The following is a 27,821-nucleotide window of genomic DNA, read 5'->3' as shown; positions in this document are numbered from 1 at the left end:
GGGACTCTGGGGTCACAGTGAGGGAGGGGAGAGGCCCACCCAGGCGAGCTCGGGGCCCGGAAAGCACTCATCTGGGGCCAGCGTCCCTCGGACTTGGAGAGCCCGACTCACAGAAACCCACAGGAAACACGTATAAAACCACCGAACTCTGCAAATTCATGGAAACAAAACACATTGGACCGAGAGATAGGTTTTAGGTATTAAAATATATTTATACACACATCATTTTAACGGAGGACACCCGACAACAGACACTCCGCGAAGTCCCGCTGTGACCGGCGGCTGCGTTCCCATGAGCCTGCGGAGTGCTGCCGCTCTGAGGACGGGAGGGGGGCAAGCTGGACACCCCGAGAAGGCGGCTCCCGCGGGCCCGTGCCCATGCGGATGGCCTCACGCCTGTGTCCTATGCTCAGGAGGAACCGGGACGTCAGGCCCGGCAGGCCAGCAGGGTGTTGTGGACAGAAGCCGCTGGGAAGCATGGCCGGTGGTCAGCCCTGCGCTGGGGGCCAGAGCATCCTTTCATCCAGTGCTTTCGATGGAGCCACACATAAGGCCTGTGTGCGCGGGGAAGGCGGGGGCGGGGGGTGCTCCCCAGGCTCCGGGACAGGAGGGTGACCTCCGGGAGCCACGCCCAGGCCTGCAGGCCTCTTTGATCTTCTAGAACAAACAGCTCAGGTAAGATTGCATAGATGGTTCTGATGTGTCCAGGGGAAATTCAGTGACACGTGGCTGTGTCCTTCACGGAGCGGGAAGTGGGAATGGAATGGCTGCTGGGCCTCGTCCTTCCCGAGCTGGAGGGACCGTCACCCTGGTCCCCAGGGTCTGGGCTAGAGGTGTGCCAGTCTGCACGTGCCCTGCTTGCTCTCCCTGGTGTCTGTGACTCACACGCGTCCGCCACCAGCTCAGGACCCTTGGAATCCAATGGGAGGTTTCTGGGGGGGTCCTCAGCACGGAGGGGGACCAACCGGTGAGGGGTCAGTCCTTCCAGGGAGAAATCCGACAGCATGCTCGGGAAGTGCCCGTGGATGGAGGGGTGCGCCGTCAGACGGCGCTCTGCAGCCATGGGGCCGAGCGGGAGCCCCGGAGGTCCACGGGGCTGTCGGAGGCCGAGGACTGGCTGGGCAGAGAAGCTGCCAGGCCATCGGGAGACTCTGAGGGGGACTTGTACAAGAGGCAGGCGGTGGTGAAGAACAGGAAACCCAGCACCTGCGGGGAGAGGGGGAGCTGGCTGGACCACACCAGAGCGGCCTGCCCCGCCCCAGCCCCGCTCTGATGAGAGCACCCTTCTTCCTGCAGAACCCTTGTGAGGCCCACAATGCTCTTCGTGAGGGAACGAAAACATCATTTGACTCAAAACAGGACCCAGAGGAGGTGGAGGGCTTCACGGGCTAAACGGCACCCCAGCAGAGACGCCCCAGCCCCGACCCTCAGAACCTGCCGCTGGAAAGAGTCTTCGCAGATGTCCCTTCAGTTAAGGATCTTGAGATGAAATCACCCTGGCTTTGGGGTGTGTCCACCTGGCATGCCAGGTGCCCTTATAGGAACAAGGAGACACACAGGGAGAAGGCCACGTGACCCGGGGGGGCAGAGAAGACCCAGCCCGGATCACCCCCCGCCGCCCCGGCAGAGCTCCTCGAGGGACCGGACCCTGCGCCATGTGGGTGTGGGACGTCTGGCCTCTAGAGCCGAGGAAACCATAAATATTTACGGTTTTCAGCCCCAGGTTTGTGGCCCTTGCTCAGCGTTGCCGAGGCGCTCGGAGCTCAGGGCCCCGCAGGGCTCCCATGCGCAGGGCGCTGGGCGCTGGGCACACAAGCACTCCAGCTGCCGCCTCTCTCACCTTGTACACCAGCCCAGTGATGAGCATGTACCGGCTCATGGCCGAGTTCTGGTACACGAAGCAGGAGCCTTGCTGCCCACACTGGTCCTGCCAGAGCAGGCACGCCTTGTCAATCACCCAGCCGAAGGCGATGGGCCCTGGGATGCCCCCTGTGAAGAGAGGCCCGTCAGTCCTGGCCACGCGCCGGGCAGGGTGAGAACCCGACTGTGTGGGTTCTCAGAAAGGGGGCCTCGGTCTTCAGTGATCTCAGGGGTGCAAGGTGGGCTTCAAAGCTCCCTTCTGGGGGGACCTCTGATGCCCTTTGTGCTAAGGAGAAGCCACCCTCTGGGCAAATCAATGACCATGGGTCCCTCTAGTGGACTGTTAGGGAATGGCGTCCTTCGCTCCCTGGGCAAAGGCCACCTGGGACGCACACCAGGCAGGTGAGGAGACAAATGGTGGGTGCCCTTGTGCAGTGAACACACTGTGCAACTGTACCACTCCACAACGCAGTGCACAGTACCTAGAGTTCTAACCACAATCCACTGGATTCCCAATGCAAAGGATCTCTGCCGGTCACAGACACACCTGAAACGGAAGATAGCATCAACACTCAGCGGAGGGTGGCAGTGTACCACGTCACACCCCCAGGCCTGCAGCCAGGTCCTGGCCCAGCCCCCAGCCATGTCACTGCCTCCCAGGGTGGGAAGCCCGGCGCAGAGGCAGCTCGTGCTCCTGGGGACCCCCGCACGTACCCTGCGGGATCTGCAGAGCTCCACCGCAGCGTGCTGCAAGGGAAGGTTCTGGACCAGAGTGAAACCCAGGCCCGGGGCTTACCGTAAGGTTGCCGTCAGTGCAGGAATGCTGCTGAGGAATGTAAAGATAATTACAACGAATACGAAAACCAGAAGGAGGGACTTTCTTTGACAAGTTGAAGTGCATTTCCCTGCAGTAGCATGGCCAAAACCAGAGGAAAAATTCTGAGGGATACAGCTACAGTCTCGGTATACCTGAGGAGCGCAACAACAGCGCCGATTACCGGAGGGAGGGGCAGGGGCCCTCCCGGAGCGCGGCGCCCTCGGCTCGCGGGCAGCAGCCGGACTCACCTTCCGGCCGTCCGCGCCAGGCGCCGCCTCCCCGGGGCAGCCCGCGTGGCAGGGGGAGTAGTAGGTGAGGCCGTTGGAGCCACACACGGGGCTGTAGTGCTCGGGGCGACAGGCACACGGGGCGTTGCAGGCGGCCGTCAGCTCCAGGCGGCCTTCGGGCAGGGGCCTGCGGCGGAAGACAAGGCGGCGGTGGGAAGGGGCCAGCACGGGAGGCGGCGGGGGGGGGCGGTGTCCGGCCTCAGGACTCGGCCAGGCGGCCACAAGGGCTCCAGCCGAGGAAGGCGCTTCCCACGCACGGAATCGCTGGAAACGCTCACGCCACACGCGCCGCGCCCCGTTCTGCTGCGACTCCCCGGCCCCGGCGCGTCCTGGCGCCGTCGCAGAGGCAGCGTGTGCCCCGGGCCTGGAACACCAGCACCAGGAGAGGACCCAGGCCAAAGCCCTCCGCCGTGGCGCCCGCCCCCCAGGCCGCAGCCGCACGTCTGCACAGATCGTGTGCGCACACACAGCGGCAATCACGGACACACACGATTTCCTCGTTTCCACGCAAATAGGAAACTCCATCCGGCCATCTGGTCCTTCCTGCTGCCCTCGGGCACTGTGTTCTGCAGCGGCCTCAAGCCCAGCTCCCGCCTCCCTCCCGTGGTGGCAGAGCCCTCGTGGGGGCCACGGCAGTGGAGCTGGTCCCTCTCCACCAGCCCCACGAGAGGACCGTCCCACCACGGCATGCTTGCGCTCTGCGCGACCTGTCCTCTCCGCAGGGAATCCCAGGAGGGGCCTGCCCAGCCCACGGCAGGCCGTCCACACCTGCTTTTGCTCTTCCCCAAGTGCCAACAGAGGGCTGCTGTTCTCACATCCCTAGGATGGGGGACACGTGAGAGCCGGCCCTGGGCCACTTTCCGTGTGCACACGTGGAGGGGAGCTGGGCAGTCACGGTCTCGCTTCCCAGACCAGAACACTGGGCTCATGGCTTCTTAAGGGCTGACGCTGGGCTGTTTCTGAGTGACCGTGAGCCGATGTCTTGCGGCTGTGACCCTCTCCAAAAAGTGACCAACTGCCAACCCCACCTTCCCCATCCCTCGCGGCCACTGGTGCTCCCGATCGGTGTGCTGGGTGTCCCCCCAACCCCCAGTGCCGCCCGGCCCTGACCTGCCGTTGTAGTCGGCTGTCACCCCCACCATGGGCACGTTGGGGCACTGGACGAAGAACACGAAGGTGGCCAGCAGGCTGGTCAGGGTGCAGAGCGCACACAGCTTGACGACACCCGCACCGCGGAGCCTGCATTTGTTCACAAGGAAGCCGCCCAGAAACGTTCCACCGCCGCCTGCTGGCACTACCAGGTACCCTGCCAGAGAGGGGGTGCTCAGTGTGGTCTTGGGGGGTGCAGGACAGGGCCGGCAGCCCACTGGCTCTTCTCGTCCCCAGGCTACGGGGGGGCAGGGCGGGGAGGAGACAGAGGCCCAGAGCCGTCCATCTGTCCATGCAGCAGCCGCTGGTTGGGGACCGCTGGGGGAGTTTTGGTCCTGGGACCCCCAGGAAGGACACCCGGCCACCTGGAGGTGGAAGGACGCAGGGGCAGGGCAGGTCTGGGAGGGGGAGAGCCCAGTGGCCCCTGCCCGCCTGATGGGGCGGCCCCCAGCACAGCGTGTCCCCTGGCCCACCCAGGCTCACGGGCATGGCCAAGCCCGAGCGTCCAGCTGTTCAAGGGGGCACCACTGCCTAAACCCCTTCTGCAGTGAGCCAGGGACGACGAAGGCCCAGGCCCTGGGGGAGCGCAGACAAACTGGGTTCCCCCGTGCCGCCCCCCAGAGCAGATCCCCTCCAGGAGGGTCTGCCGAGAGAACTGGTCAGCACGCTGCAGTCGGCACTCCCGCCTCTCGGGAAGGACCATCAGGTCCACGTGACGACACCGCTGACCGACTCCCACTCCCGGGGCGTTCCCTGCAGGACCACAGGCCCACGAGCCCTCACGCAGAGCTGGACTTCCCAAAGATACTCCAGAGACCCCTCACCCATCTGAGAACTCACGAAAAGGCAGAGGACCCTCCAAGATGCCACAAGTGTTCTCACCAAACAAGGTGGCGGCTTCTGAGGCGCTCAGGCTAAACTGGGACTCCAGGAACTTGGGGCCAAAGGTGGACATGCCGGCAACGAGCGTGGTCTCGGTGGCCCCAGCCAGACACAGCAGGACGAATGCAGGGTTTTTCAGGAGGAGCCAGATGGAGCTGGATGGGGAAGAGAGAAGAGACAGAGGGTCAGAGTGGGCCAGAGCAGGGTGTGTGGAAGTACTGTTCCCGGGGGCCGTGGTCCCACCCACCCAGGCCTGAGAGGGGAGCGGAGGGGGCTGTGAGCTGTGGCCGCTCTGCGTTCATCCCGGAGAAACTGAGAGAGGGCGTGAGGCTGGGCTTCAGCTGGTGGGGAACGGGCTCCAGGAAACAGAGCTGCTAAACTGGGGAAGAGCCTTATCAGTGCTCCCCTCTCCAGTGCGGGGAGACCCTGAGTGCATGGTTCAGTGACCTGCGGGGCAGCTGTGACGACCCTGGCAGATGGCCTGAACCAGGAGCCGGGGGCTGGGGGAGGTGCTGTCCCATGTCCAGGACTCACCAGGCCCCACGGAAAGGGAATGGGCACCGGGGGGTGGGGGGGTGGGGCCCCTTCCCAACTACCAGCACTGGAGAAGGGGGGACAGAGGGGCCCCTCCAAGGAAGCTCCGAGTGGATAGGGCCGCCCCCCTGTTCCTCTTGGTGCATACTTGGTGGGGGCGGTATTGCCGGATCCCGAGGGAGGATCTTGGCATCGGCCCCCCAGACCTGGCCCACTGATTCCACAGGGAAGCTGGCCTTGCTCCCTCGCTCTGGACAGGGAATGGGACCCTTGCATGGCCCTGGGGGATACTTGGTTTCAGGTCTCACTGTGGCCAACTCTGAGAGCGTCAGGCATGAGCTCTGGCGGCTGTACCCCCATGTCCCCGCCGAGGGACGGGCTGGGCACCGAAGCCTGCCCCACACTGCCTGGCCTTGGGATGGGCACCAAGTTTCTTTGAGGTCCACTTGCTCTAGCTAAACTGGGGCTCTGCATCTTGTTGGGGTTCAGGCCTAGCAGGGCCTGAGTGCTGGTCACTGCCGAGTAAATGTCGAGAATGGCACAGAACGGGGCGCCCGGGGGCTCAGTGGGTTAAAGCCTCTGCCTTCGGCTCAGGTCATGATTCCAGGGTCCTGGGATTGAGCCCCACATTGGGGGGGGGGTCTCTGCTCAGCAGGGAGCCTGGCCCCCCCCCTCCCCCGCCGCCTACCTCTCTGCCTACTTGTGATCTCCGTGTGTCAAATAAATAAATAAAATCTTAAAAAAGAAAAAAAAAAGGGCACAGAACAAGAGAGACTCCTTAAGGAGTCTTTCCTCTGAGCAGAAAACATGAAAATCACAGCCGTGGGGTCCGGAAGTAAAGACGCTCAGCTCAATGGGGGGGGGGCTCTCCCACCTGCCCGTCCCGACTCCCCGAGCCGTCCCCAGCCATCTGGCCACTGGGCAGCAGGTGCCTGGACTAGGCCCCAAGGTGTTTGCAGGTATGGTTGTCCCTGACCCCGGGGCTGGTGAGCGAGGTGGGCTGGGGGCAGAGGTCTCTCTGGAGCCCCCGGTCCTGGCAGGCCGGGTCATCTCGCTCCTGCACTGAGCGAGATGAAAAGCAGGTGGTGGCCATGAAGGACACCACCCGACTGCGGCTGGGAGCAGCTCTGAGCGGCCCCCTGGGCTGAAATTCTCAAACCCGCAGCTCAGAGCTGTTCTCTGAAGAGAGCAGGTGCCAGTGCTGTCCTCGGGAGCCCCAGCCCCGGAGACCCAGCTTCCAGGGGTGCCTCTGGTCACCCCTGCGCCAGCCGGGAGATGGCCGCTCTCATCTCGTGCACCTGTCACAGCAGCTGCGAACACCTTCGCGCTCAAACTCTCTTTTTAGGACGCAGGCCGACAGTGAACAGACGTCGGAACCTGCGGCCATGCCTTGGCACGGGAGCCTGGAGCAGCGTCCAGGAGGGACCTAAGGACAGACACTCCCCTGGGCCCCGGCACCTCCCACGGGCAGTGCTCACACTCACCCCGGGGCCATTCCCCACCCTGGTTCTCAGCAAAATTGACTTTCAGGCTTGAAAACTGATAACAATTCTCTTCGGTTTGGCACTTGGGTCCCATGTCCAGGAAGGGAAGGAGATGCCCCCAGAGTGGGTGCAGGGGGGGGGGCAGGGCTTGGCTGGGGTCTGCGCCGGCCCCGGCCCCGGCCCTCGTCTGCTGCACCGGCCCTGGGTTGGCCTGGTCCCCTCCCCGTGAAGCTAACAGGATTTCTTACCAATAGCTGGTTCGGGGAGCTACGCCTGGGCACAAACCTCTCGGCCGCCATCCCCAGGGCTGCTGACCTGCTGGGGCCCCAGGCCGGGTGCAGGGAATGGAGGTTCTGCTCCGGTGCAGGCAGACTGGCTGGGCTGGCCCCACACAGACGGTCTCGTAGCCCTGGCCCCTGCGGCCCTGGGCCAGCTCAGCCTGCTCTGGGGGTGCCCTCAGGAGTGGGCAACGCTAGGCTGGTCTCACAGGAAGTGGGAAGCTGGAGAACCAAGCCCTGAGTGGGTCAGGGGCCACCCCCCAACCCGTAGCAGGACAGCCCTGTTTCCTCTGCATGAGGGAAGCAAAGCAGCAGACAGCGGACAGCGCGGGGCCCTCCCCGGAGGCCACCTCTGATCCTGATACCTCTTCACATCGCCACGGCAAACAGGCAGAGGGGTCTCATTCCCGCCACTACGAGCCCCCAGCCCCCTGAGGCCGGTTAGACACGACCGTTACTGGGCTCAGGCCCGGAGTCCTGGAGGGGCAAGCGGCACGCAGTAACCCCGAGGACCCAGGCTGGCCACCGTCCGGGGGGCTCCTTTCCCACCCGCGGGAGAGGCCTGCTGCAGGACGCCTGGGCCCGTGAAGAGGGGTGCTGAGCAGCCAGGAGCCGCCGACCCGCGTCTCTCTGAGACCAGGGCAGGCCAGGGATCTTCCAGCCCGACTGTGTGTGCGGACGGTGAAGCTGGGTCAGGCCACACACAAGGGAGAGCACAGGAGGGCAGGGGCTGGTGCAGGGGCTGGTGCAGGGCCGTGAGGGCAGAGCCGGGGACAATCCCTCCTCCCAGGGTCCACGGGGGCGGGGGGGGGGGGGGTGGGGGTGGGCACGAGCCCGGAGCCCAGCAGGTGACACTTCCTGAATGGTCAGAGAAGGCAGAGGAGGAGCTGGCCCTCCCACAGGACCAGCCCTGGGACGAGGCTCTGGCTGCTGCTCCCTCGTCTCCCCGTTTTGGGGCAGAGACCTGAAGTGCCCCGGGTCACGTGGGAGTTTTAGGATCTGTGCGCTGACCACGTGGCCCTGGAAGGCTCACATGGACTCTCCTAGCTTGGGGTCAGATCTGGCAGGTGCAGACCTCCCCAAGGGTCCTCAGGACATGGGACACAGGTGAGAGGCACACACCACCCCCCGGAAGGGACTTACAGAGGCAGATCTCTGATGGTTTTCCCGAAGTCGGGGCTGCTGGCAGCCTTGTGACTGCTGTCCTTCGACTGGTGTGTTTCAGACACTCTCATGACCACGTAGCGTTGGGAGCCTGGCAGCACAGAGATGTCAGCGGGGGGGGGGTGGGGGGGTGGGGAGACCGAGGGCGTGGCTTGAAGCCCCTCCCCGCTCCCAGGTCTGGGAAGGTCCCCGGGACAGATGTGGTACGGGGCTGCAGCACGGTGACCGCGGACCTGCTGGCCGAGAGGAGACAGGTGGGGGAGAACAGCAGCAGGACCCACCCCGGGGCCAGGGGGGACAGAAGGAGCTTCAGACTGGAGGGGCCACGGGGGGGATGGAGCCCGTGGCCAGAGGCACGGGGCAGGCCAGCCCTGCAGGACGGGGCCCAGACGGTCCGGGTTCCCCGCCAGCCCAGAGGAGAAGAGGGACACACCCACCTGGCAGCTGCCGGGGGTAGCCGAGGATGGGGATGGCGGTGAGGAAGGCGGCGGCCCCCGCCCCCAGGAAGCCCACCCACCAGGCGCCGACCCACAGTGGGCTCTCGGTGGTCAGCTCCGTCCTGTGGGGAGAGGCACGTGGGGTCAGCGTCCCGTCCACGGGCACTCAGGGCACCCGCGCTGGCCATCCTTCTGCGCACGGGTCCATGAAAACCTAAGCCTCCTGGTGGGTGGCCGTGGGGTGTGGAGTGACCGGAACCTGCACGCGGACCTGCGCCCCCTCCCCCACCTGCCCTCCTGCCTCCTCCAGCTGGCCGCTCCGGGCCTGTAATCTGTCTAATAAACGGGTCATCTAGTGAGCCAGGCGCCTTCCCGAGTCCCGTGAGCTGTTCGAGTGGCTCATCTCGCCCAAGAGCGGGATCGTGGAGCCAGGCTGGACGGAGGCTGCGGGCACCCGGCACCCGAGGCTGGTGTCGGCCGCTGCGGGGGGGTCTCCTGCGGGCTCTGCACTGAGTCTGGGAAGTCTGTCAGAACTGGGTTGAATTTGGGGTGCCCGGCCGGCGTCAGGGAGACCCCACGGGGAGGAGTCACCCTGGCAGCTCGGAAGTCCACAGCCACCCCGCCCCGGGCCTCAGAGAGACGGGTCCCGGTGTCGCCTGGCTCCGGGAGCTGCGGACCCGCCACGCCGTCCCCGCCCCCCGGCCCCCGGTCCGCCAAACACCAGGGAGGCCCCTCGGCCCCCATAACGCTGTGCTGTCCCAGGGAGCAGGCAGAATCAAGACACTCACCGGCGGCCGATTTCGGTGTAAACGTTCAGCAGGGCGCCTCCGATCAGGTAGCCGGCGGCTGGGCCGAGGATGGCGGCGGTGTAGAAGACGGCTGTGGAGAGAGGGAAGCTGTGGAGGGGCCCCGGGGCCACCGGACAGGAGCCCCCCCCCCCCCGCAACAGGGCGCCCTCTGCCCCACGGCTCGGGCCCTTCAGCCCAGGGCTCGTGTCCGCACAGCCTCCACCGTGTTGGAGATCTGGCTGCTGTCAACGTTCCGTTTTTATTTTTTGTTTATTTAATTTTAGTTTTTTAAGCAGACTCCGCAGCAGCAAGGAGCCTGACGCAGGGCTTGAACTCACAACCCTGAGACCAAGACGCGAGCGGCGTCCACGGACGGAGCCACCCAGGCGCCCCTGCAGCCGACGTTTAAAAAGTACCTCTACAGATTTCCTGTCAGAGGCAGCGGCAGGCAGCACCGGACTCTGCGTCCCTCGAGGGGACAGACGTCCCCAGGGCCTCGTTGTGTGGGCTGGTGCTCTGCTCAGCGCCGCCAGTGCCCCGTCGCAGTGACCGGACCCCGTGTCCCTGGGTGGGCACCGCTGAGCCGCTTGGAGGGACAGAGCCCAAAGTGAAAGGGAGGAAGCCAGAGTCGGCACACGAGGTGTGGCCAGGCCCCGGGTGCCGGCCGGTCTCCCTCGAAAAGCCTGGCCTGGCAGGAAGGACGTGGGGCCGTGGTGGGCACGAGGCTGAAACCCAGAAACCTCAGTCCGTGCAAACGTGGGGATCTTGGGAGGAGCGGAGTCTCGGGCTGCTGTGGGCAGCAAGGGGCCGGCCGACCCCGGCCCCGGGGGAAGGCCCGCGCGCACCTGCGGCCTCACCCGTGACCACGCGTGGCCAGCGAGGACGGAGGACGTGCCTGCCCCGTGCCCCCGCAGCCGCACTCACCGATGTAGACCGGGGAGTAGCTGGACTTGACGTTCTCGTCCAAGTAGGTGACGCCCAGCGTGTAGAGCGGCGTGGCGCCCATGCCGTGCAGGAACTGGCCCAGCATGAAGACGACCCGGTACCCGGACAGGCCCGAGGCGCGGTCCCGGCACGCCACGCTGCGGTTGGCCCGGCACGTCCCCACGCCCTCGGCCACCTCGGCCTCGTAGGCGCCCGCAGTGAAGTGCGGCAGCGCAAACAGCAGCGAGCCGGCGCCCAGGACCAGCACGCCCCGGCCCAGCCAGCGGGGCTTGTGCGCGCCGCCCCCGAAGTAGCTGACGAAGGTGAGGCACAGGCAGGCGGCCACGTCGTAGCAGCTGGTGATGAGGCCGCTCTGGTGGCTGTGCAGGTCGAAGCGGCGCTCGATGGAGGTGACCACGGTGCTGACGAAGCCGTTGACGGTCATGCCCTGCAGGAAGGCCGCCGCGCACAGGAAGAGCAGGAAGCCGCGGGGCGTGTTGAAGGCCTGCAGGCACCTGGGAGCGAAGGCCCCCCAGCCGCACGCCGCGCTCTGTGGCCTGGCCGCCACGTAGCGCATCTCAGGGGGCGTCCGGGGGCCGTGCTTCTCAGCCTGCAGCGGGCACAGTGGCTGGCTGCAGGCGTCCAGGGGGCTGTGCACGGCAGGACCCAGGGCGCCGTGGCTCCGGGGTGAGCCGAGGGAAGCCCGCCTGCTGGGCGGTCCGTGGCCGCACCCGCCGTCTGCGGCTGAGGGTTGGCTTGGGAAGACCAGCTGCGGCTTGGAGACCAGGGTCTTGTCCCCCATCGAGTGCTGAGGCATCTCCGCCCGGGGGGCGCAGGAGGCAGCTACAGAAGCCGCCCGAGGGTAGTCCAGTGCCTGGCTTGTTCTGTGAGAAGAGCTTCTGGTTAGAAAACGTACGTGGACGCTTGACCACACCGACATCTCGGAGAGAACACGCCCCGTCCTGTGCCTGGTCCCTCGGGGCAGCCGGTGGCTCTGCTGCCCACTCCCCAGTCTCATGGGGCTGACCTCCTGCCCCTCCTGCATCCAGGGCCACACCACCAAAACCCACACACCTGGACAAGGCCACAGTCGATGCCCGTGCGGGCCCCAGGACCACCCTGACCCAGCCAGTCCCCTGTGGCCTCTGCCCGGTGGGCGTGAGCTGTGCTCGCTGTTCTGGAGGGACCGCCCCGGTGGACAGGGCCCCCATGCCGTCCAGCCTCGGTTCCTCATTAAACTCACACGCTTCCGGCTCTCGCTTTGGTCCAGAGTCTGGAGGGTAATGAGGGAAGGGGTGGCAGCAGGGTCGCGCCCTGCACTCGCTGCCGCGGCAGGTTCTCAAGACGTCACTTCGAGACACGTGTGCGGCGACACGGACAGGTTAGGAAGACAAGGCGCCCGCGCCCCCCTCTGTCTGCCACTCCCCACCCAGCCCCGTTCCGGGGGCCCTTCCTGGGCTGGGGGTGGTAATCCTGGCTCCTGGGGCCCTGCCGGAAAGCGCGGCACCGACGTGGGTACACGGCTGCCTCTGCACACCCCAGGCGGCTGGTTCTCCCACCCGAAACCAAGCAGCAGCGCGCTCGCACACGCAGTGGGAGAAGACATCCCACCTGCGCTGTAGGCGGCGGCTGTGGGCCCTTTCCGCCGGGGTCTTTACTTTCCCCCAAGTGACCTCTGGTTCTGGGCTGAGCTGTGTCCCCCCGGAGGAGACACTCTGTCAGCCATGAGAGTATGGGGACACGGCGTCTTTGGAGAGGTGAAAAGCCATCAGGATGGGCCCCGCTTCACTGGGACTGGGGTAATAGAGAAAGGGGAGGCCAGGGCACAGGCGCTCGCACAGGCGGACAGCACGTGAGAACCGTCCACCAGCAAGGACAGAGCCTGGAGCAGGGGCTCCTGCGTGGCCACCCCTCCCCCTCAGGCATCCCGTTCCAGAGCTAGAGTAGTCAAGGCCTGGAGTTTCAGCCCCGGGTCTGCGGTCCTTCGTCTGGCAGCCCCAGGACTCTGACACACCCTCCCACTTTGCGTTGGGCCACTTCGTGCTCAGAGGCTCCCAGCAGGTGTGAAGCCTGACTTTGGAGCCTTTCTCCGGGAGCCGTGGAAACAGCACAGGCTTGAGCTCTGAGGTTTGGGGAGCAGCCTGCTGGCCTCGCCCAGGGCAGGGGCCCCGTTGGTGGTGACCCAGGACCACGAAGTGTCCTCAGACCCAGGTTCACCAGGCCCGCCCTGCCCCCACCGCGCATAGTCCAGGGGGTCGGGTGGACGTTGGCAGGGGCTCCTGCCGTCCGTTCTGTCAGCAGAGGCTCCTTCCTGCAGCCTAGTAAAGCGCAGCTTGGTTGTGCCCTGGAGGGGCCTGGAGGGGGTCAAATGGTGGTCTCCCCAAGAGACAGGTGCTTCCAGACACTCAGTGTGACCTTATTTGGAAGAAATGTCTTTGCTGATGTGATTAATGGGTTGAAATGAGGTCATCTGGGTTTGGGTGGGTCCTAATCCAGGGACAAGTGTCCATAGTAGACAAGACACAGAGATGTCGCGTGACAACAGAGGCTGAGACCGGGCGGACGCAGCCACGAGGAAGGCGGGGGACAGGAGCTGGACACGCGGGAAGGACCCCAGCTGGAGCATCTAGAGGGAGCGCAGCCCAGCCGACACCCCGATCTCAGGCTCTGACCCCTAGCGCTGGGAGAAGCGCCCGGTTCACAGAGCTCTGCTCGGAGCTGTGGGAAACTCACCAGCCCGCCCCTGGGGACGCCATGAGCTGTCCCGTGTGGCCCGGTTTCCAGGAGGCCACAGGCCTGAGGGGAGGTGGCCACTGAGCTTAACAGACCGCTCAGAGCCTGTGGGCGTGCGACCGGCCGTCCCCCTGACACCACAGTGAAGGAACCGGGACCAAGCCCGCGGTGTCCGTGTCCAGAGCCGGCCGCGTACCACGGTCACGGGTACCCACAGGCTACCTGCGGCCAAGTGCCGAGGCCGTGCGTGTCTGCAGAATTCCACGGCTGCCGTCCCCGTTGGCCACGAGTGTGCTCGGGCCTTATCACAGAGCCGCGAGGCCAGCAGGCTCGAATACGGCAGAGCTGGGGGGCCGCTCCTGGAAGAAGCTCTGGCCGGCTGGCAGCTCCGCACGCCCAGACCCAGCTGCTGGAGCTGCGGTCACAGAGGCCACCTCCACACGCACCACGTCCGCACCCCGACCACGGCAGAGCCCGCAGACCACAGCCCCCAGCACGAGCCCCGGCACCTCCCAGCCCACGGCTCAGGCAGGCCACCAAAACAGCACACGGAGAAGCACCGCAAAGGTTCGATGTTACCCCAAATTCCAAGGCCCAGAGGCCGCCTGTGCTGATGGCACCACAGCGTTTTCCTCTAGATGCGTGCACGTGTGCACACACGCATCTGCAGATCCACACGCCCACGCACAGCCACCTGTAACTCCGCACACACACACACACACACACACACACCTGCTCACACATGAACCACACACGTGATGCAGGGCCCTGGAGCCCCGGAACCTCCACCGGGCCGGGGCCATGGGAGCCACGGGGAGCTCCGGGAAGCCCCCAGCAGCCTGCGGCGGGTGAAAGGTCAGTATCGGGCCTCGGGAAGGACTCATGGGTCGGTACCCCGAGGAGGTGGTTGCGACACCAGCCGCTATCAGACACCCGCTCACTCAGCCCCGGCTTGCCTGGCACGCTGGGCTCTAACCGTTGGTCCTGCCTCTGTGGGAGTGAGGGCTCAGGAGGTGGCCGGGCAGCTGGCCTTTGTGATACGGACGGCCACAGCGAAGAGTTCTACCTTTAGAAACCAGGAGCCACAGGAGCACAGCACTGTGCGGCTCCGAGTCCGTGGTGAAGTTTCCCCTACAGCGACTGTTGAGGGTCTTGGAAGTGAACATATGACGCTTATGCCGGCACGCCGCATTATTTAAGGCAGAAATCCAGTCCGGGGTACCCTCAGCTGGAGGACCCACTGGTGGCCGCCACCTGTGCCTCAGAATTGAACAGCAGCCCTCGGAGCTGTGGGCCGCGAGCCTCCTCCCGGGCAGCCTCCTCCAGCAGCTCTGGTCAGCAGCCTGACTGGCGTGCGCCCCCTCCCCACTGTGCGGTCCCCTGGCAGCTCGGCAGCCGGGATGGGGCCTCTGCAGACTGTCCTGATGCCTGGAGTCCTGCCGCCGCTGCCCTGCATGGTCTGGAAGGCTCTCGCTCTCACCAAGGCTCTTGGTCAGACACGGGGAGGTGGGCCCCCCAGGGACACCACGTGAGGAGGGAGGTGGTGCCGGAATCGTCCGCTCCATCTGTAGGCCAGTGGCAGAGCCCGAACGAGTCTGGACACCTGTGACCCTCGGAGTCTCCCAGCCACCAGAATGGTCTTGAGAGTCGTGGCACCTCCAGAAGACATTTCCGAGTTTGCACCAGGATCTCGGGCGGATCTGGTGCCAACAGGTGCACGGGGTGCCAGAGACAGCTCTGGACGAGGGTGCGCCGACAGTCATGCCAAGGTCTGAGGTCAAAGGATGTGCTGTGTGCCCAAGGACACCATCTCCCGTAGAGGCCTGTCGGCGGGCCTGGCCCACAGGGGGCCAGCAGCCCTGCCTGAGAGCCTCACAGCTGTAGTGGCTGAGCCCAGCGGCACACACCGGGACGTGCAGGTCCAATGGGCACAGAGCTGCTCTGTCTCCATATCCTGGCCCTCAGATCCCTTGTGGGCAGTCCTTTGGGATGTGGGCACGTGACCTAGGTTGATCACGGGCACTTTCTTTCCAGGGTCTGCTCCCAAGATGGGCAGAGGGACACCCAGGTGGTCAGTGTGGTCACCCGGGAGAAGGTGACTTCCCGGCTGCCCTTCCTGCTGGCCACCCGGGCAGTGTCAGCTGACCCACATGAAGGCCAGGCCGGTGGCTCTGTGGACACTGTCTATGGTTTGTATCTTAGGCCCCCATGGGGAGGACGGGCAGAAGGTGCCAGGGGCTGGAGGACCCAGCGGCCCACACGCGGAGGGAGCGGCCCCTCCGGGGAGGACTGGGCACCACTGTGCTTTCTCCTGGAGCCCTAAGAGCATGTCCATCACAAACCGGTCTGGACAAAATGTGTGCCTGCTTTCCACCTGCTGATGAAGCCCGGCGGGCACCTTCTGTGGGGGCCAACGTCCCGGTCAGTGGGTGCTGAGCCGAGCTGGAGTAGCGGGCCGGGCAATGCAGCAGGAGGCAGAGGCAGGAGACAGACCCATGGGAGCCAAGGGCCACAGACAGTGCTTAGCAGGAAGGACAGGCCGAGAGGCTGCCCCTACCCCTCGGGGGCTCCAGGTACCGTCCACAGGTATCCTCCCCTGAGAGCCCCGGGGCCTCCCCCACCTGGCGACCCCTCTCCGTCCTCCTCCCGGAGCTACTGCTGATGCAGCCGGACGGTGGGCCCCCCTGTCAGTCTGGTGTGTCTGCAAGGGGGTTTCTAGAAAGATTAGTACTTGAATTGGCGTACCCAGGGCAGGTGGGCCTCGTCCAATCAGTTGAACGCCGAGATAGCGCAAAAGGGCTAACCCTTCCCTGAATTCCTCCTGCCTGGCTGCCTTGGAACCAGGACATCACTCTTCGCAGGTCTTGAGCCGTTGCGCAGTCCAGACGACCAGCGCGCACCTACCTCTTCTCTCGCCGGCTGCCGGCCGCAGACGGGGGACCCACCCAACTCGTAACTGCATGGGCCAGGTTTCTAATAATTAATTGTTATCTGATATATAGTCTATAAATATATAAAACATGCGTATTTATATATAAAATATAAATTCATATTAATACATAATATTCATAACACATTATTTGTATTTTATAATATATAATATATTGACTTATATATAATATAATTACACAATATATATTTATATTATTATATTATAACTTATTGATAGAATAATGTAAATAACATATATAGATTCATATAAATAGTCACAGAGAGATAAAGAGATGCATAGAAAGATCTAAGTGCGCACAGATACATATGTATCTCTGTGTGTCTGTCTCTCCTCCTGACCATTTCTGCGGAGAATCCCGAGGGACGCAGCGGGTAGTTTCGCACCACCACCTGCTGTCCCCAAGGCCTGTGCCGGGCAGTGGCGTTTGGGGACCTCCAGGACCCGGTCCTACGCGTGAGGTGCTTGCGGCCCCCTACGCCCAGGGAAGTCACGTGGGTGCCAGCGGCCAGCGGTCCTCGAGCAGGGAGGACAGCAGAGCCAGCAGAGGCGAGAGGCTGAGCTGGCCTGCAGGGGCCCCAGGAGGGCTCCAGGGCGGGGGGCCTGCCCTGCCACCGTCGCCGTTCACAAGCATTCTGTGGCCCAGTCCTCAGCCACGTGCCTGTTTCGGGGGGCGGGTCCTCCCCACGGAGCCAGGGGTGCGGCCCCAGGATGAGGGACAAGGCTTCCACGGGAATGCCAGCAGCAGGAAGGAGCCCCCCACCTCCCCATGATTTGAGCGGGCTGGGGGCTCTGTCTGGGGTGCAGCTCACAGGTCGGGCCGGCCCTTCGCTGCGGCCGTCCCCGTCATGGGGGAACAGCGAGGCCGTGAGCTTCCCTGCAGAAGCCCGGACGGCTTTCCAGACCCGAGACACACACCCTGGACGGCCTCCCCCTCCTCCAGCTCCTTCCCAGGGAGCCCGGGGTCCTGGGACCTTATCCCACCCTCCAGGCCTGTCCCTGGTCCCACCGCAGCGAGGAGCCCCCCCGTCTGTTCCGGTGGGGAGAGGAGCCCCTGGGGACTAGCCGCGAGGATAGTGTGTTCCCGGGAGCCTGGGGAACAGGCTCTGCACCTGGGGCTGCAGTGGGAGGGACAAGGGCGCGTGTGCACACGCGTGTGTGCGTGTGCATGTGCGTGTGTGCGCGTGTGCTCGCAGGCTCACTCGGGAGGAGACCACGGGTCTACACTGGCCTGGCCGTCAGCCACACCTCCCAGAGTCTGAGCCACTAGGCTCCTAGAAATCTGGGTCTCACTTCCTCCTCCCCCACCCCCACCCATAGGCCCCCCTGGCAGCTGCTGGGTGAGAAGCCAGTGGGCCCCTGGGTGGGTCGCCACAGCCCTGTCTCCGAGAGCGGGGCCCTGGTCTCAGTCCAGGGGGGCCCACCTCTGCTCGCCACAGATGCCTGCACAGGGCTGTCTGCAGTCCTAGCAGGTGGGAGGGGCGCGGGGTCCTCCTCTGCCAGGCTCCCAGGGTCCCTTGACGCCACAACAGCGGGTCCTCCTCTGCCGGGCTCCCAGGAACAGTCTGGCTCTGGCCCAGCAAACGCCCCCGGGGAGGCCGGGGCCAGGGTAGGGGAAGCAGGGGCTCTCCATGTCGGGGCCAGGGCGCCCCCAGGCTCCCTCCGGAACCACTGGCTGGGGTTGTGGCAGCTGGGGCACGGACCGGTTTCATTTCTGCTTCCTCCCTACACTCCAGCCAGCAGGACCCCTTCCGACCGCCCCTGGATGCTCCGAGGTTGACAGCCACAGCCCATGTCACCGTGACATGTGCCACACGCCACATGGAGGCCCCAGCCTGAGCTCCCACACCACAGGGCTCCACCCTCTCCTCCGTCCTGCTCCTGCCCTCGCCCCCTCCCACCCTGGTCCTTCCCCAGACCTGCCTATGACCCTGGTTCCTTGCCACCCCCCCCACGTGTGACCCTGGGTCCTTCCCCAACCCCTCCCTGTGACCTTGGATACTTTCCCCCTTACTGTGACCTTGGGTCTCCACCCCCAACCCCCCACCCCACGCCACAACCCTGGGTCCTTCTCTCGTGACCCATGGAGGTTGTTCAGGGAGCTCTCTTCTCCTGCCACCGAGGCCCATCCTGGTGTCTCTCCCTCTGACTGGGGGGGGGGGGGGCTTTTGCTTGTTGAAGAAGGGGCTCGAAGCTACTGAGAGAGCAGATAGCGGGTGGCAGGATCTGGGGTGACTACAGCAGTGCCTGGCCTCCCGTATTTGCATGCCTAGTGACCATGCAGAGCTGAGTGGGCGGGAAGCTGGCCACTTTGCATGGAGGCCAACAATGAAGGTCTGTCCGTGAGAGAGATGGAGGACCTGCCCCTCGACGGGTGTCTCGCCCAGACTTCCTGCTCCCCACCCAGTCCCCACCAGCAAGCAGACACATGGGGAAGGCAGGACGAGCCAGAGAGAGGCACACGCAGGTTTACTCGTCTTCGCCACCCATAACGACTGCTCCGAGGAGGGGACAGAGAGAGGCTGCGCTGCGGCCAGGCCGCTGTTCCCATCTTGGGCAGGTGGTAGGCCTCTCTGTGTCTGCGTTTCTCCGATCCTAACAAGAATGTGGCATCATGGGGAGGAGGGAGATCGCCTCTCTCCTGCTAGTGGGTCTGGGCACCACGTGGAGCTCATGGGACTTGAGACCTACAGAAGGGCCTCACAGGGTTTAGAGCGGCGGGGGCACTGGCTTGGCCCCATAATGGGCCTGTCTGGGCACAGGCAGGGTCAGCCAGGTCCGGGTGACATCTTAGGCCCGTGGGTCCAAGGACCAGCCCAAGGGCATCTGTGAGAGGCCGACCACCAGGACGCACATAAACGTGGGGCCGGAATGGGTGACTCTCAGACCAGCAGATCCCAAGTCCTAAAAGGCGTTGGCCCAGGGAGCAGTACCTTGAGGACCCCCAAGTCTCCATGGAGAAAAAGCCACCCCTAGGTGAAGAGGACGTGTGGGTAATTCCCCTGGGACCCTCCCGACCCGGTGCTTGGTCCTCAGGAGCCTGGGACCCTCCCGACCCGGTGCTTGGTCCTCAGGAGCCTGGGACCCTCCCGACCCGGTGCTTGGTCCTCAGGGGGCCTCGCCTGCCGCAAAGGGACCACCTTTGCCAAAGGGCAGGTGGTTTGCAAAGCGTGTCCACCAGCCCCCAGAATTGTGGTTCGAGAGGCTAATTCCGTGTTAGGCTGGTGGGAGGGGCCTGCACCATGGCCACCAAGGGGAAATGAGGGGTGTCTGAGGACAGCAGGCCGAGGGCCTGCGGCAGGAAGAGTCCCCGTGACCCGCCAAGGAGGGGAGGTGACTCGGGGCCCAGCAGGCCAGTTTCTTCCCCTGCTAACAGGACCCAGGGCCCACCCCCTCACACAAAAGCCCTGGTTGCCAGAGACCAAGCTGGTGCCTCCTGCCCGCTCATTGGGGTGGGGTCCTGAGGGGCCTGGGGACCATCTGTCATGGGGGAAACCGGGTCCTGCCCCAGAGTGGGCCTCCACACATCACCCTCACGCTGAGTCAGACAGGCAGCTCAGTGTCCCAGAACAAAAGCAGCTGGGAGTGTCTCAGGATTATTGTGTGTCCCCTTCCAAAAGCAGACAATGGGCTCTTTGCCACACCTGAAAACAGGAGGCCACGTGGCTCAGTGGGGAATGTTTCTGTGGCCTCTGTCCCCAACGGAGAAAGAAGCGTGGCCGGGCGAGTCTGAGGGTTCTGGTCACGGTACCAGTTGCACCGCTCTCTTCTGACCCACGCCGAGGCCTTGGGGACCCAAACTGCCACAGTCAGCATGAGTCCACAAAGCCAGAGACTGACACGGGCTCAGCCCTGTTGAACTGGGAGCCGGATGAATATGCTCCGACCCTTCTAGGTAGCTTGGAAGCCAGACAGAGACCAAGAGCTCAGGATGCTGCGGCCGCTTGTTGAGGCAGGGTCCGCCGGAGACCAGGGACAGCCAGACGAGTCAAGTGGAGTCCCTCAGAACTGGGTCCTCTGACAAGGATGGAACATCAGCCCCCAAAGCCCCCTTCACTTGGCCATTGTCGAGCCCAACCTCCGGACACCCAGCCACCTCACCACAGACTGGGAGGGACTTGGTTGGGACCTGCTCAGGGACCCGCTCAAGGGGCCACACCCCGGGTAGATGAGGCCATGGCCACCCTCGAGGGAAGCAGCCCCATAAACCATGTCCAGGCAGTGCCCAACAGCTCTGCCCAGCAGGAAACAGCACTGAGGCAGGGCCGTCATGGGGGTCTGACCCCAAGGACCTGCTGTCCCCTCCCCTCGCAGCTCCTGCGAAAGCTGGCTGCATGGGCTCACTCCCCAGAGGCCCCTCCCCGGATCCCACAGGCATCGGCCCTCAGGGCCAACGGCCCCAGCCTCCCCAGCCTCCCCCACCTGTTGCCACACTGCTGTCCGTCAGGCCAGCCTCAGAGGGATTGTCTGTTCCCCACCAGGTACAGAGTTGCAAAGTGTCAGGAGTCACCCAAAGCTGGACTGAAGCCTCCCCAGCACATACTAGCGGTGTGCCCGCGGGCACGTGCCCCGATCTCTTCTTGCCTTAGTTTCCTCCCTGTGAGACCGGAGCAAGAGCAGCGCCTCAGATGCCGTGTGGGGCTTAGCTGAGAGCTCACAGCACTTGGCTGCCCGGGGTCAGGGCCACCCGCTCCCTGAGCAGCTCTGCCCAGGCTCCTACTACGAACCTGCTACGACCAGAGGCTCCTGGGAACCCCGCCACTCCGCGCCGGCAACGACAGAAATTTCCCAGCTCGGCCCCGTCTGGGTTCACTGAGTAAAGCCAGTTTCGGATTAGGCGGGGGGAACCCAGGCCCCCAAAAGCACGGGGTGGCGCAGCGATGGGAAGCGGTTCCTTTGGGCGGAAAAGTACTGAGGCGCCCCCGCGCCTCCAGAACAGGCCCCGCCACCAGGTTCCCCCGCGCACGAGGGAGCGCGTGCTCGCTGACTGTCTCCGTCCTCGTGGCGCTGACCCCGCCGGGCCCCGCAGGCTCCACTCCGTGCGCCCTGCCCGCGCCCGCCGCAAAGGTGGGAGGCCGGCGTCCGCCTCGGGCTTCCCGGCCCGGGGCCAAGGGCGCCCACAGGGCGCCTAAAGCGGGTCGGCTTCTTCGCTTCCGTCCTCCCCAGCCCTCGGCCAGCAACCGGGCACCCGGATCCCCTAGCCCCGCTCGGCGCCGGCTGCCCGCGGTGGGGCCGGAATAGGCGCCGGCCGGCGTGGCCCCGCGCGGGGAAGGCTCCGCCCGCGCCCCCGCCGCGACGTGTGTGCCGCGCCCCCGGCTCGAACAAAGCCCGGCCGCCCGCGAGAAACTTCTGCGCCTGACGATTTCCTCCTGGACTCAGCCGCAGCCGATCCGCCGCAGGTGGAGGCCGCGCCCCTCTGCACCCCGGGGAGCCGCGTCCGCCCCTGCCCTGACCCGCGGGGCCTGCGCCTGCGTGCGCGCCCAGCCACCTGCCCTGGCCACCAGCCCCGCCGCCCCTCCCGGGCCGCTGGCGGCGACGGAGGCGCGCTTGCCCCCGATTTCCCCGAGGCAGCCGGGCCGCGGGGCGCACCGCCCGTGCCCTGCGTCCCGCCCCGCCGGCGCGGCGCCACCTGGAGCCCGCTGGCCCCAGCCCGGCGTCAGCGGGCACCTGCCGCCCTCCTGACGTCAGCAGGCCGGGGCCGGCGCGCCCGGGCGGCGCCCCGCGATGGCGCCCCGAGCCCCGCGCCCGCGCCCGCCGGAGCACTCACCTTCCCGACTCCCGGCCGCCGCGCTGCGCCCCGCGCTCTGGCGGCTGCGGGCGCGGGGCTCGGGCTCCATTCATCCCCGCGGGGGCCGCCCGGCCCCGCAGCGACCGCTGGCCCCGCCCACCCCGGCCAATGGCTGCGCCGCGCGGGGGCTGGGCCGGCCCCCCTGCGCCCCGGGCCCGCCCCCGAAGTGACAGCCCCGGGCGCGCGCGGCGGGGGCGGCGGGGGCGGCGGGGCCGGGCGGGTCCCCAGGTCTCCGCGGGCCCGGGCTCCGCGCCTGCCCCTGACGGATCCCTCCGCAGCCCCGAGACGCTCCAAGACACCGCGGCCCCAAGCTGCAGGCCGGAAGCCGAGAGCCGAGCGGTGGCGTCCCCAGGCCTGCGGCGACTCGGTCTCTGAGTCAGACCTGAGGCGAGGGTGAGAGGAAGTGTAGTTTCCCGCCAACCCTTCGGAAAAGCCACCCGGGGCCGGTGGGGGCAGGGCAGCGGCGCGGGGGTGCCGGCCGGGGTGCGCCTCCGCCACGCCTCCTGGGGTCCGGGAATTGGGGGGGATGCCCGTGGGGGGCCCACCCTGGCTCGCGGTGAGGCCAGCACCCTCGCCCGGGGAACCCAGCCCTTCCTGCCCGCAGCGTCCTGGCTGGAATGACCGTGCCTGTGCCGGGGGCAGCAGGGTGGGTCGCATAGGCCGCAGGGCCCCCAGAAGGAGGTCCCCTCCGAACCTCACGCTGTCCTCCCCTGTGTGACTTCCAACACGTTGCTTAATTTCTCTGGGTCTAGTTACATCATCCGTACAACGGGGCCGATGACAACACTTCCTCCGAGGTCCCTGATGGCCGTAGGTGGACTGAGGCAGGGGCCCGGCGGAGCCACAGAGAGGGCCTCTCAGGGTTGCCCAGTTAGTACAGCAACAGCGGATCACACTGATGCCCCACAAGGTTTCCCTTTTAGTGTCCACAAAATGAATCCATTTTAGAAAAAGTCTATCTAGGGGCTCCTGCGTCGGGGTGGGGGTCTGTCTGTTAAGAGACCACCCTGTGATTTCAGCTCAAGGCTCTGATCTCGGGGTCATGAGATGGAGCCCGAGCTGGGCTCGTCGCCGAGCGTGGAGCCTGCGTGGGACTCTTCCTCTCTCTGCCCCTGCACCGCGCTTGTACGTGCGTGTGCTCGCTCTCTCTCAAAATACAGGGGAAAAGAGAAGGAAAGGAAAGAAGTCTACAGAAGTCAGCGCGTGTGTGTTCAAATCCTGACGGCAGTTGGGTTTGGGTAAGGAAGAGACGACCAAAGCATGATCAGGGGCCGCTTCGGGGCGGCAGGGAGCCTGAGGCCTGCGCAGCCACCGAGGAGACGTGGGCTGACCTCTTCCTGTGGGGGCTGGGGAGGGCCGGTGCTGGGGCTCATGGACGCATCCATATTTGCTCGGTTATTTGTGAAATGCTCTGCCTTCAGAGGGTTGGCTGCTGCCCACTCGTGCCAGCCCCCCTCCCCCGGCTTTGTCCTTGCCTCCATGCACACATCCACACCTGGACGCTGGGGCGAGGTCTGGCCACTCCTGGAGTATCGGCCTCCGTTCCTGGCCCCACCGTGTGAGAGGAAAAACCACCAACAGCGTTCCCAGGAGTTCTGTCTGAGGATGAGGGACTGGCGGGAGGACCTCCCTGTCTGCTTGGAAGAGGCCGGCGAGCTGCTCTGCAGACCTGGCCTCGGGGAGGAGCCCGCTGGGAGCAGCATTTCCCAGTGGAGCTGACTAGAGATCACTTTGGTAGGTAGTGAGGTCCCCGTCACGGGAAGTGTGTGAACGGAGCGGGTTGACCTTCCGGAGCTGATGGTGGGAAAGCATGTCACACGTCAGGAGCAGCACTGGACTCACTGTTCCCAGACTTCACTTTGGATTTTATTCCTTGAGACGTATCTACATGAACAATTCACACATTTTACTAAAACAGAACGTTTCTTTCTAAAGAAGTAAATGCGCGTCTTTATGCTAGAGAGGCTAGCGTCGACCAGATAAAGGACAAGAGTTCACTTCTAGCCAAGCACTACCACCTGGGAGCTCTGAGCCTGGGACCTGCTCCTTCCTTGTTTGCCAAAGGCCTGGTGTCAGACCGCATCAGTGACGGGCTGTCGCCGAGGGACAGGAGACTGTCCACCAGCAATCGGGATGAGGAAGGAGGAGAGGGACCGCTCCCCTGCGACTCACTGCTGGTCCGGGCTCTTTGGGTCCTGTCTCCATCCATCGTCCTGGTGACGCGGCCCGCGTCCACCCCCCAGAAACGCCAGCCCCCAGCGAGCCTGGGCTCAGGGCCCTTCCCCATCAGCACTGCCAGGCTGAGCCTCTCACCAGACAGGCTCTGCCCCGGGAATCCTCCCGAGGCACTCACCCACGGGCACGATTTGAAAGGTAAATCAGGAGCAAACATTTCAGACATATTAATGCAAACTGAAGCTAACGAGTGTGTAGGCACCTCGAGAGGCCCGGGGAGCACCGGTGTGCCTGAGACCCACCCCGTGCAGCCTGCCCCTAGGGACGGGGTGGTGCCTCAGGTTGGGTGCCGGCCCAGACTCCAGGCCTCTGGAGCCGTGGGAGCGGGCTGCGGCCTGCTGTCCACCAGCCACCCTACCTTAGAGAGGGAGGGAGGAGGTTGGCGAGAGGTCACCCGCGGAGCCCAGCAGGCTTTGAGAACCAGAGCAGCCTGATAAAATGCCCTGGAACATTCTGAACTCAATAACGTCTATCCCGGCAGGGTTTTGTCTGGAGCGGAAGTAATTAAAAGGAAAAGAAAGAAAGAACCCAAGTTCCACCGGCTCCCCTGTGGTCCTCCAGGGGGATGCCTGGCCCTGCATCAGGATGCTTCCAGGGACTCTGAACAAGCTAGGTTCATGTTCATGGTCAATCATTCTCCTTGGCTACCATCTCTGGAGGCACCCCAAACCCCAAAGCACTGAAATGTGCAGGCTTCTGCTGTCACTGCCCTCCCCCTGGACGTTCGCCGGCTCTCCGCTCAACTCACGTCCGTCTGGGCCAGACGTCTCCTCCCAAGCTCAGAAGCGAAGACAGAAAGAAACTCTCTCCGGGTCTTGGGACAGGTTCATGGCCAAACTGCAGGTGTCCTGGTCCTTCCCCAGCGGACAGAGACACCGCATTCTTCGCAGAGGCCACCAGCAGACCGATCACTGCTCAGAGACCAGTCACAGAGACGAGGGTGTGGGTGGAGGACCACACAGCCCCGAGCTCTGAGGGCCGCATCGGAGGACACAGGGGACACTCTCAGTTCCAGGAGAGGCAGGCCCCACAGAGTGGGGGGAACCCCTCTGTGCCGGCAGCCCCATAGCCCGGCGTGCCAGAGCGGTGGGGAGACAGCGGCCAGGCCCCCGCTGCCCGCAGAGCCCTGCCCTTGTCCAGACCCGGGGCGGCTGCCAGCACTTCCCTAGAAGGATCATTTGACCTTCGTAAGAATCCCCTTTAGGCACTCGCTTCTGTAAAGAGACAGCTGTGTTTGCCAGCCAGAGGGCATCCGCACTGCCCGGGCCTGGCCCCTGGCTGGGAGGGGTGGGGTCAGAGGGTGCACTGGCAGGGCCCTTCCTTCTGGAACGACCTCGAGCTAGGGGAATTGTTGGCAGTTTCACAAGTGTGCGCAGCCCCCCCCCCCCCGACGAGCCCCGAGAGGGTCGGGCCTTCCAGCTTGCTCTCCCGGGGACCCACGGAAACCCTGTCACTCGTGAATCCTGTCCTTGCCTTGACTGGCAAGGTTGTTTGCATCGAAGGTGCTTCTGTGTCGACGTTTAAGGCAAACGTGCACAGAGCCAACAATTACACGTAGGCCTGCTCCGGCCTTCCTTCACGGTTTGCTGCCGGGAACCACCGCCGACGGCGCGGGCGGGAGCTCTTCCCGACACTTTCTGCCCTCCGCGTCTTCGTCCCCTCAAGCCGCAGCTGCTCCCCAGGACGTTGACCGAACAGGAGCGAAAGACCCCAGGAAGGGAAGGGCACAGGGACCTGCATGCCCACCATGAAGCTGGGGGCCTGTCCCCATGCCTGTGGAGACCCCCGTGCCCTACTGGCCCTGGCCCGGCTCGTCCAATGTCCCCGACCTGTGTCTCCCACTGGCCTGGGGCTGGAGCTCGCACTGCTTGCCTGGTATCCGGCCCCTTGCCCTGCCCTCCTGCCCGCTCTGGTCGCCCTCCCCACGCCAGTCGGCCCCGCCGGCCCCGCAGACATGCCGCGGGTCGTCCCACGCCCGTGCTTACACAGCACTGTGTCCTTCCTGAAAATTCCTTCTTTGCCCATTGTGGGCGTCTCCAGCCCACCTCCTCCAGGAAGTCTCTCCCCGCCCTGGAAGCCGGCTCTCGGAGCCCTGTAGGTCTTTGTCTGTGGGCCTAGGCCTCGCCCTGGTGTTTCCCAGGCGGCACACCTTCCAGCAATCAGGCCACGCAGCGTCTGACCCCCCAGGCTGCGAGCGAGGCACCCGGGGTGAGAAAGAGGGGACACACCTTCCTGAGACATGATCGCAAGGGGCTGCCTCAGTTTCTCCCAGCCCTGGGAGACTTCCTGGACGTGCACAGCCTGGCGCCAGCCCCGGGTCCCTTCTGTTTGCTCCCAGAACTGCTTCTGGCCAGGTGGTTCTGTTCACTGGGTCACCCGGACACGGGTCTGGCTGAACCAGAGCAGTGAGTGGCCCTTGGGTCACCTTCCTCCCCATCCATGACCCCAACCTTTGTCCTGGACTACACGGCTCCCTCCCACAGGGGAGCTGCTGTGGGGGGGAGCCCTGCTCTCCCACCGTGAACCCCGCTCTGGGGTAGCTGGGGAGGGCAAGTCGGCAGGTGCGGGCGGCAGAGGCAGGCTGACCTCAGGCAGCTGACCGCACGCCGCTGTCCCTGGGAACCAGCGGCCCCTGTGGAGGAAGGGCAGAGGGCTGCAGTCCCACGGAGGAGGGGCCGTGCTCTGCAGGGAGACAGGACCGTGGCGTCGGGAGCGGGCCAGGCGTGAGTCTGGGGGAGCAAGGGGCACCGGCAGAGAGAAGACCCCTCTAGCCCAGAGCAATCCTCCACCCTCGTGGGACGGGCTGACTTGGGACTTGGCCCGAGAGGCCATGTGTCCCTGGAGAGCCATGCAGGGGGGCAGAGGGTTGGGTGACTCTCCCAGCAGCGCGGTTGTGATCAGAGAGCAGCTGCCGGATGCCCCCAGAAGGACCCCTGGGGGGATGGGGGAGAGAGTCCTGCCCCAGCGTCCCAGGTGCCCCTGGACCCATCAGCCGGTGTCTTCTTGCCCCATGCCGGGGCAGGCTGAACCAGGGGGCTGGGTGGGTTCGGGTGGGTCCTTGGGGAAGGTGAGCGACAACCCCCGAGACCCCGTAGTGGTGAGGAGATCTTCCGAGAGTCCCCGAGAGCTGAGAGTCGGTGGCCGCCGAGCCCTTTCCCCAGCCCAGGGTACACACACCCAGGGTCCTCTCTGGCTCGCGGAGAGGACTGGATGTTCTCTTAAACCCCAGGAACACAGAGACCCCGAGGGGATTTGAAGATCTGGCTTCATTTCCGGATCCCAGATGGCCTGTCCGTCACAGGAAAGGGGCGGCTCGAGGCTCTGCAGGGCCTGCAGGGCGCCGGCTCCCTCGCCGCTCCCCTGGGGGCTCCTCCTCCCTCCCGGTCTCCCCAAGGGCGAGCCTGCAGGGCCCCTGTCTGCAGTCACACAAGCCACCTCCCCCAGAGATGCTTCCCACAAACCCCGCCGCAGGCTCCCCGCTGGGCCCGCCGAGGTCACCTCCAAACCTGGG

The 27,821-nt window shown here is 65.0% G+C and overlaps 1 protein-coding gene and 1 long non-coding RNA gene across 5 annotated transcripts; one reads left to right on the top strand and one right to left on the bottom strand.

The window, feature by feature from the left end:
• Positions 1-187: 187 nt before the first annotated feature.
• SLCO4A1 (solute carrier organic anion transporter family member 4A1) lies at positions 188-22,198 on the bottom strand. 4 transcript variants are annotated; one of them, XM_045070531.1, is made up of 12 exons: positions 22,055-22,198; positions 10,605-11,488; positions 9,681-9,771; positions 8,893-9,014; positions 8,435-8,546; positions 4,996-5,150; positions 4,075-4,270; positions 2,926-3,091; positions 2,657-2,829; positions 2,343-2,407; positions 1,841-1,989; positions 188-1,206 (listed from the first exon to the last, which is right to left on the bottom strand). In XM_045070531.1, exons 1-12 carry the CDS (start codon positions 22,126-22,128, stop codon positions 1,042-1,044), a joined length of 2,352 nt encoding a protein of 783 aa, XP_044926466.1. In that variant the 5' UTR covers positions 22,129-22,198; the 3' UTR covers positions 188-1,041. The 4 variants fall into 4 exon arrangements, 2 of the variants coding, with proteins under 2 accessions (XP_044926466.1, XP_004760051.1); XM_004759994.3 differs by lacking the exon at positions 22,055-22,198 and having other exon boundaries at positions 10,605-16,344; XR_006603874.1 differs by lacking the exons at positions 188-1,206; positions 22,055-22,198 and having other exon boundaries at positions 1,932-1,989; positions 2,575-2,829; positions 10,605-16,346.
• Positions 22,199-22,254: 56 nt separating this feature from the next.
• LOC123389293 lies at positions 22,255-25,889 on the top strand. Its single transcript, XR_006603876.1, has 2 exons — positions 22,255-24,448; positions 24,792-25,889. It is a non-coding gene; the product is annotated as an uncharacterized LOC123389293 (long non-coding RNA).
• The last annotated feature ends 1,932 nt before the right edge of the window (positions 25,890-27,821 follow it).

Source organism: Mustela putorius, unplaced genomic scaffold, assembly GCF_011764305.1.
Source record: "Mustela putorius furo isolate JIRA1106 unplaced genomic scaffold, ASM1176430v1.1 tig00003972_pilon_pilon_pilon, whole genome shotgun sequence".
Lineage (NCBI taxonomy): Eukaryota > Metazoa > Chordata > Mammalia > Carnivora > Mustelidae > Mustela > Mustela putorius.
Note: the sequence above shows the minus strand (reverse complement) of the source record. Positions and strands in the feature narration are given on the sequence as shown.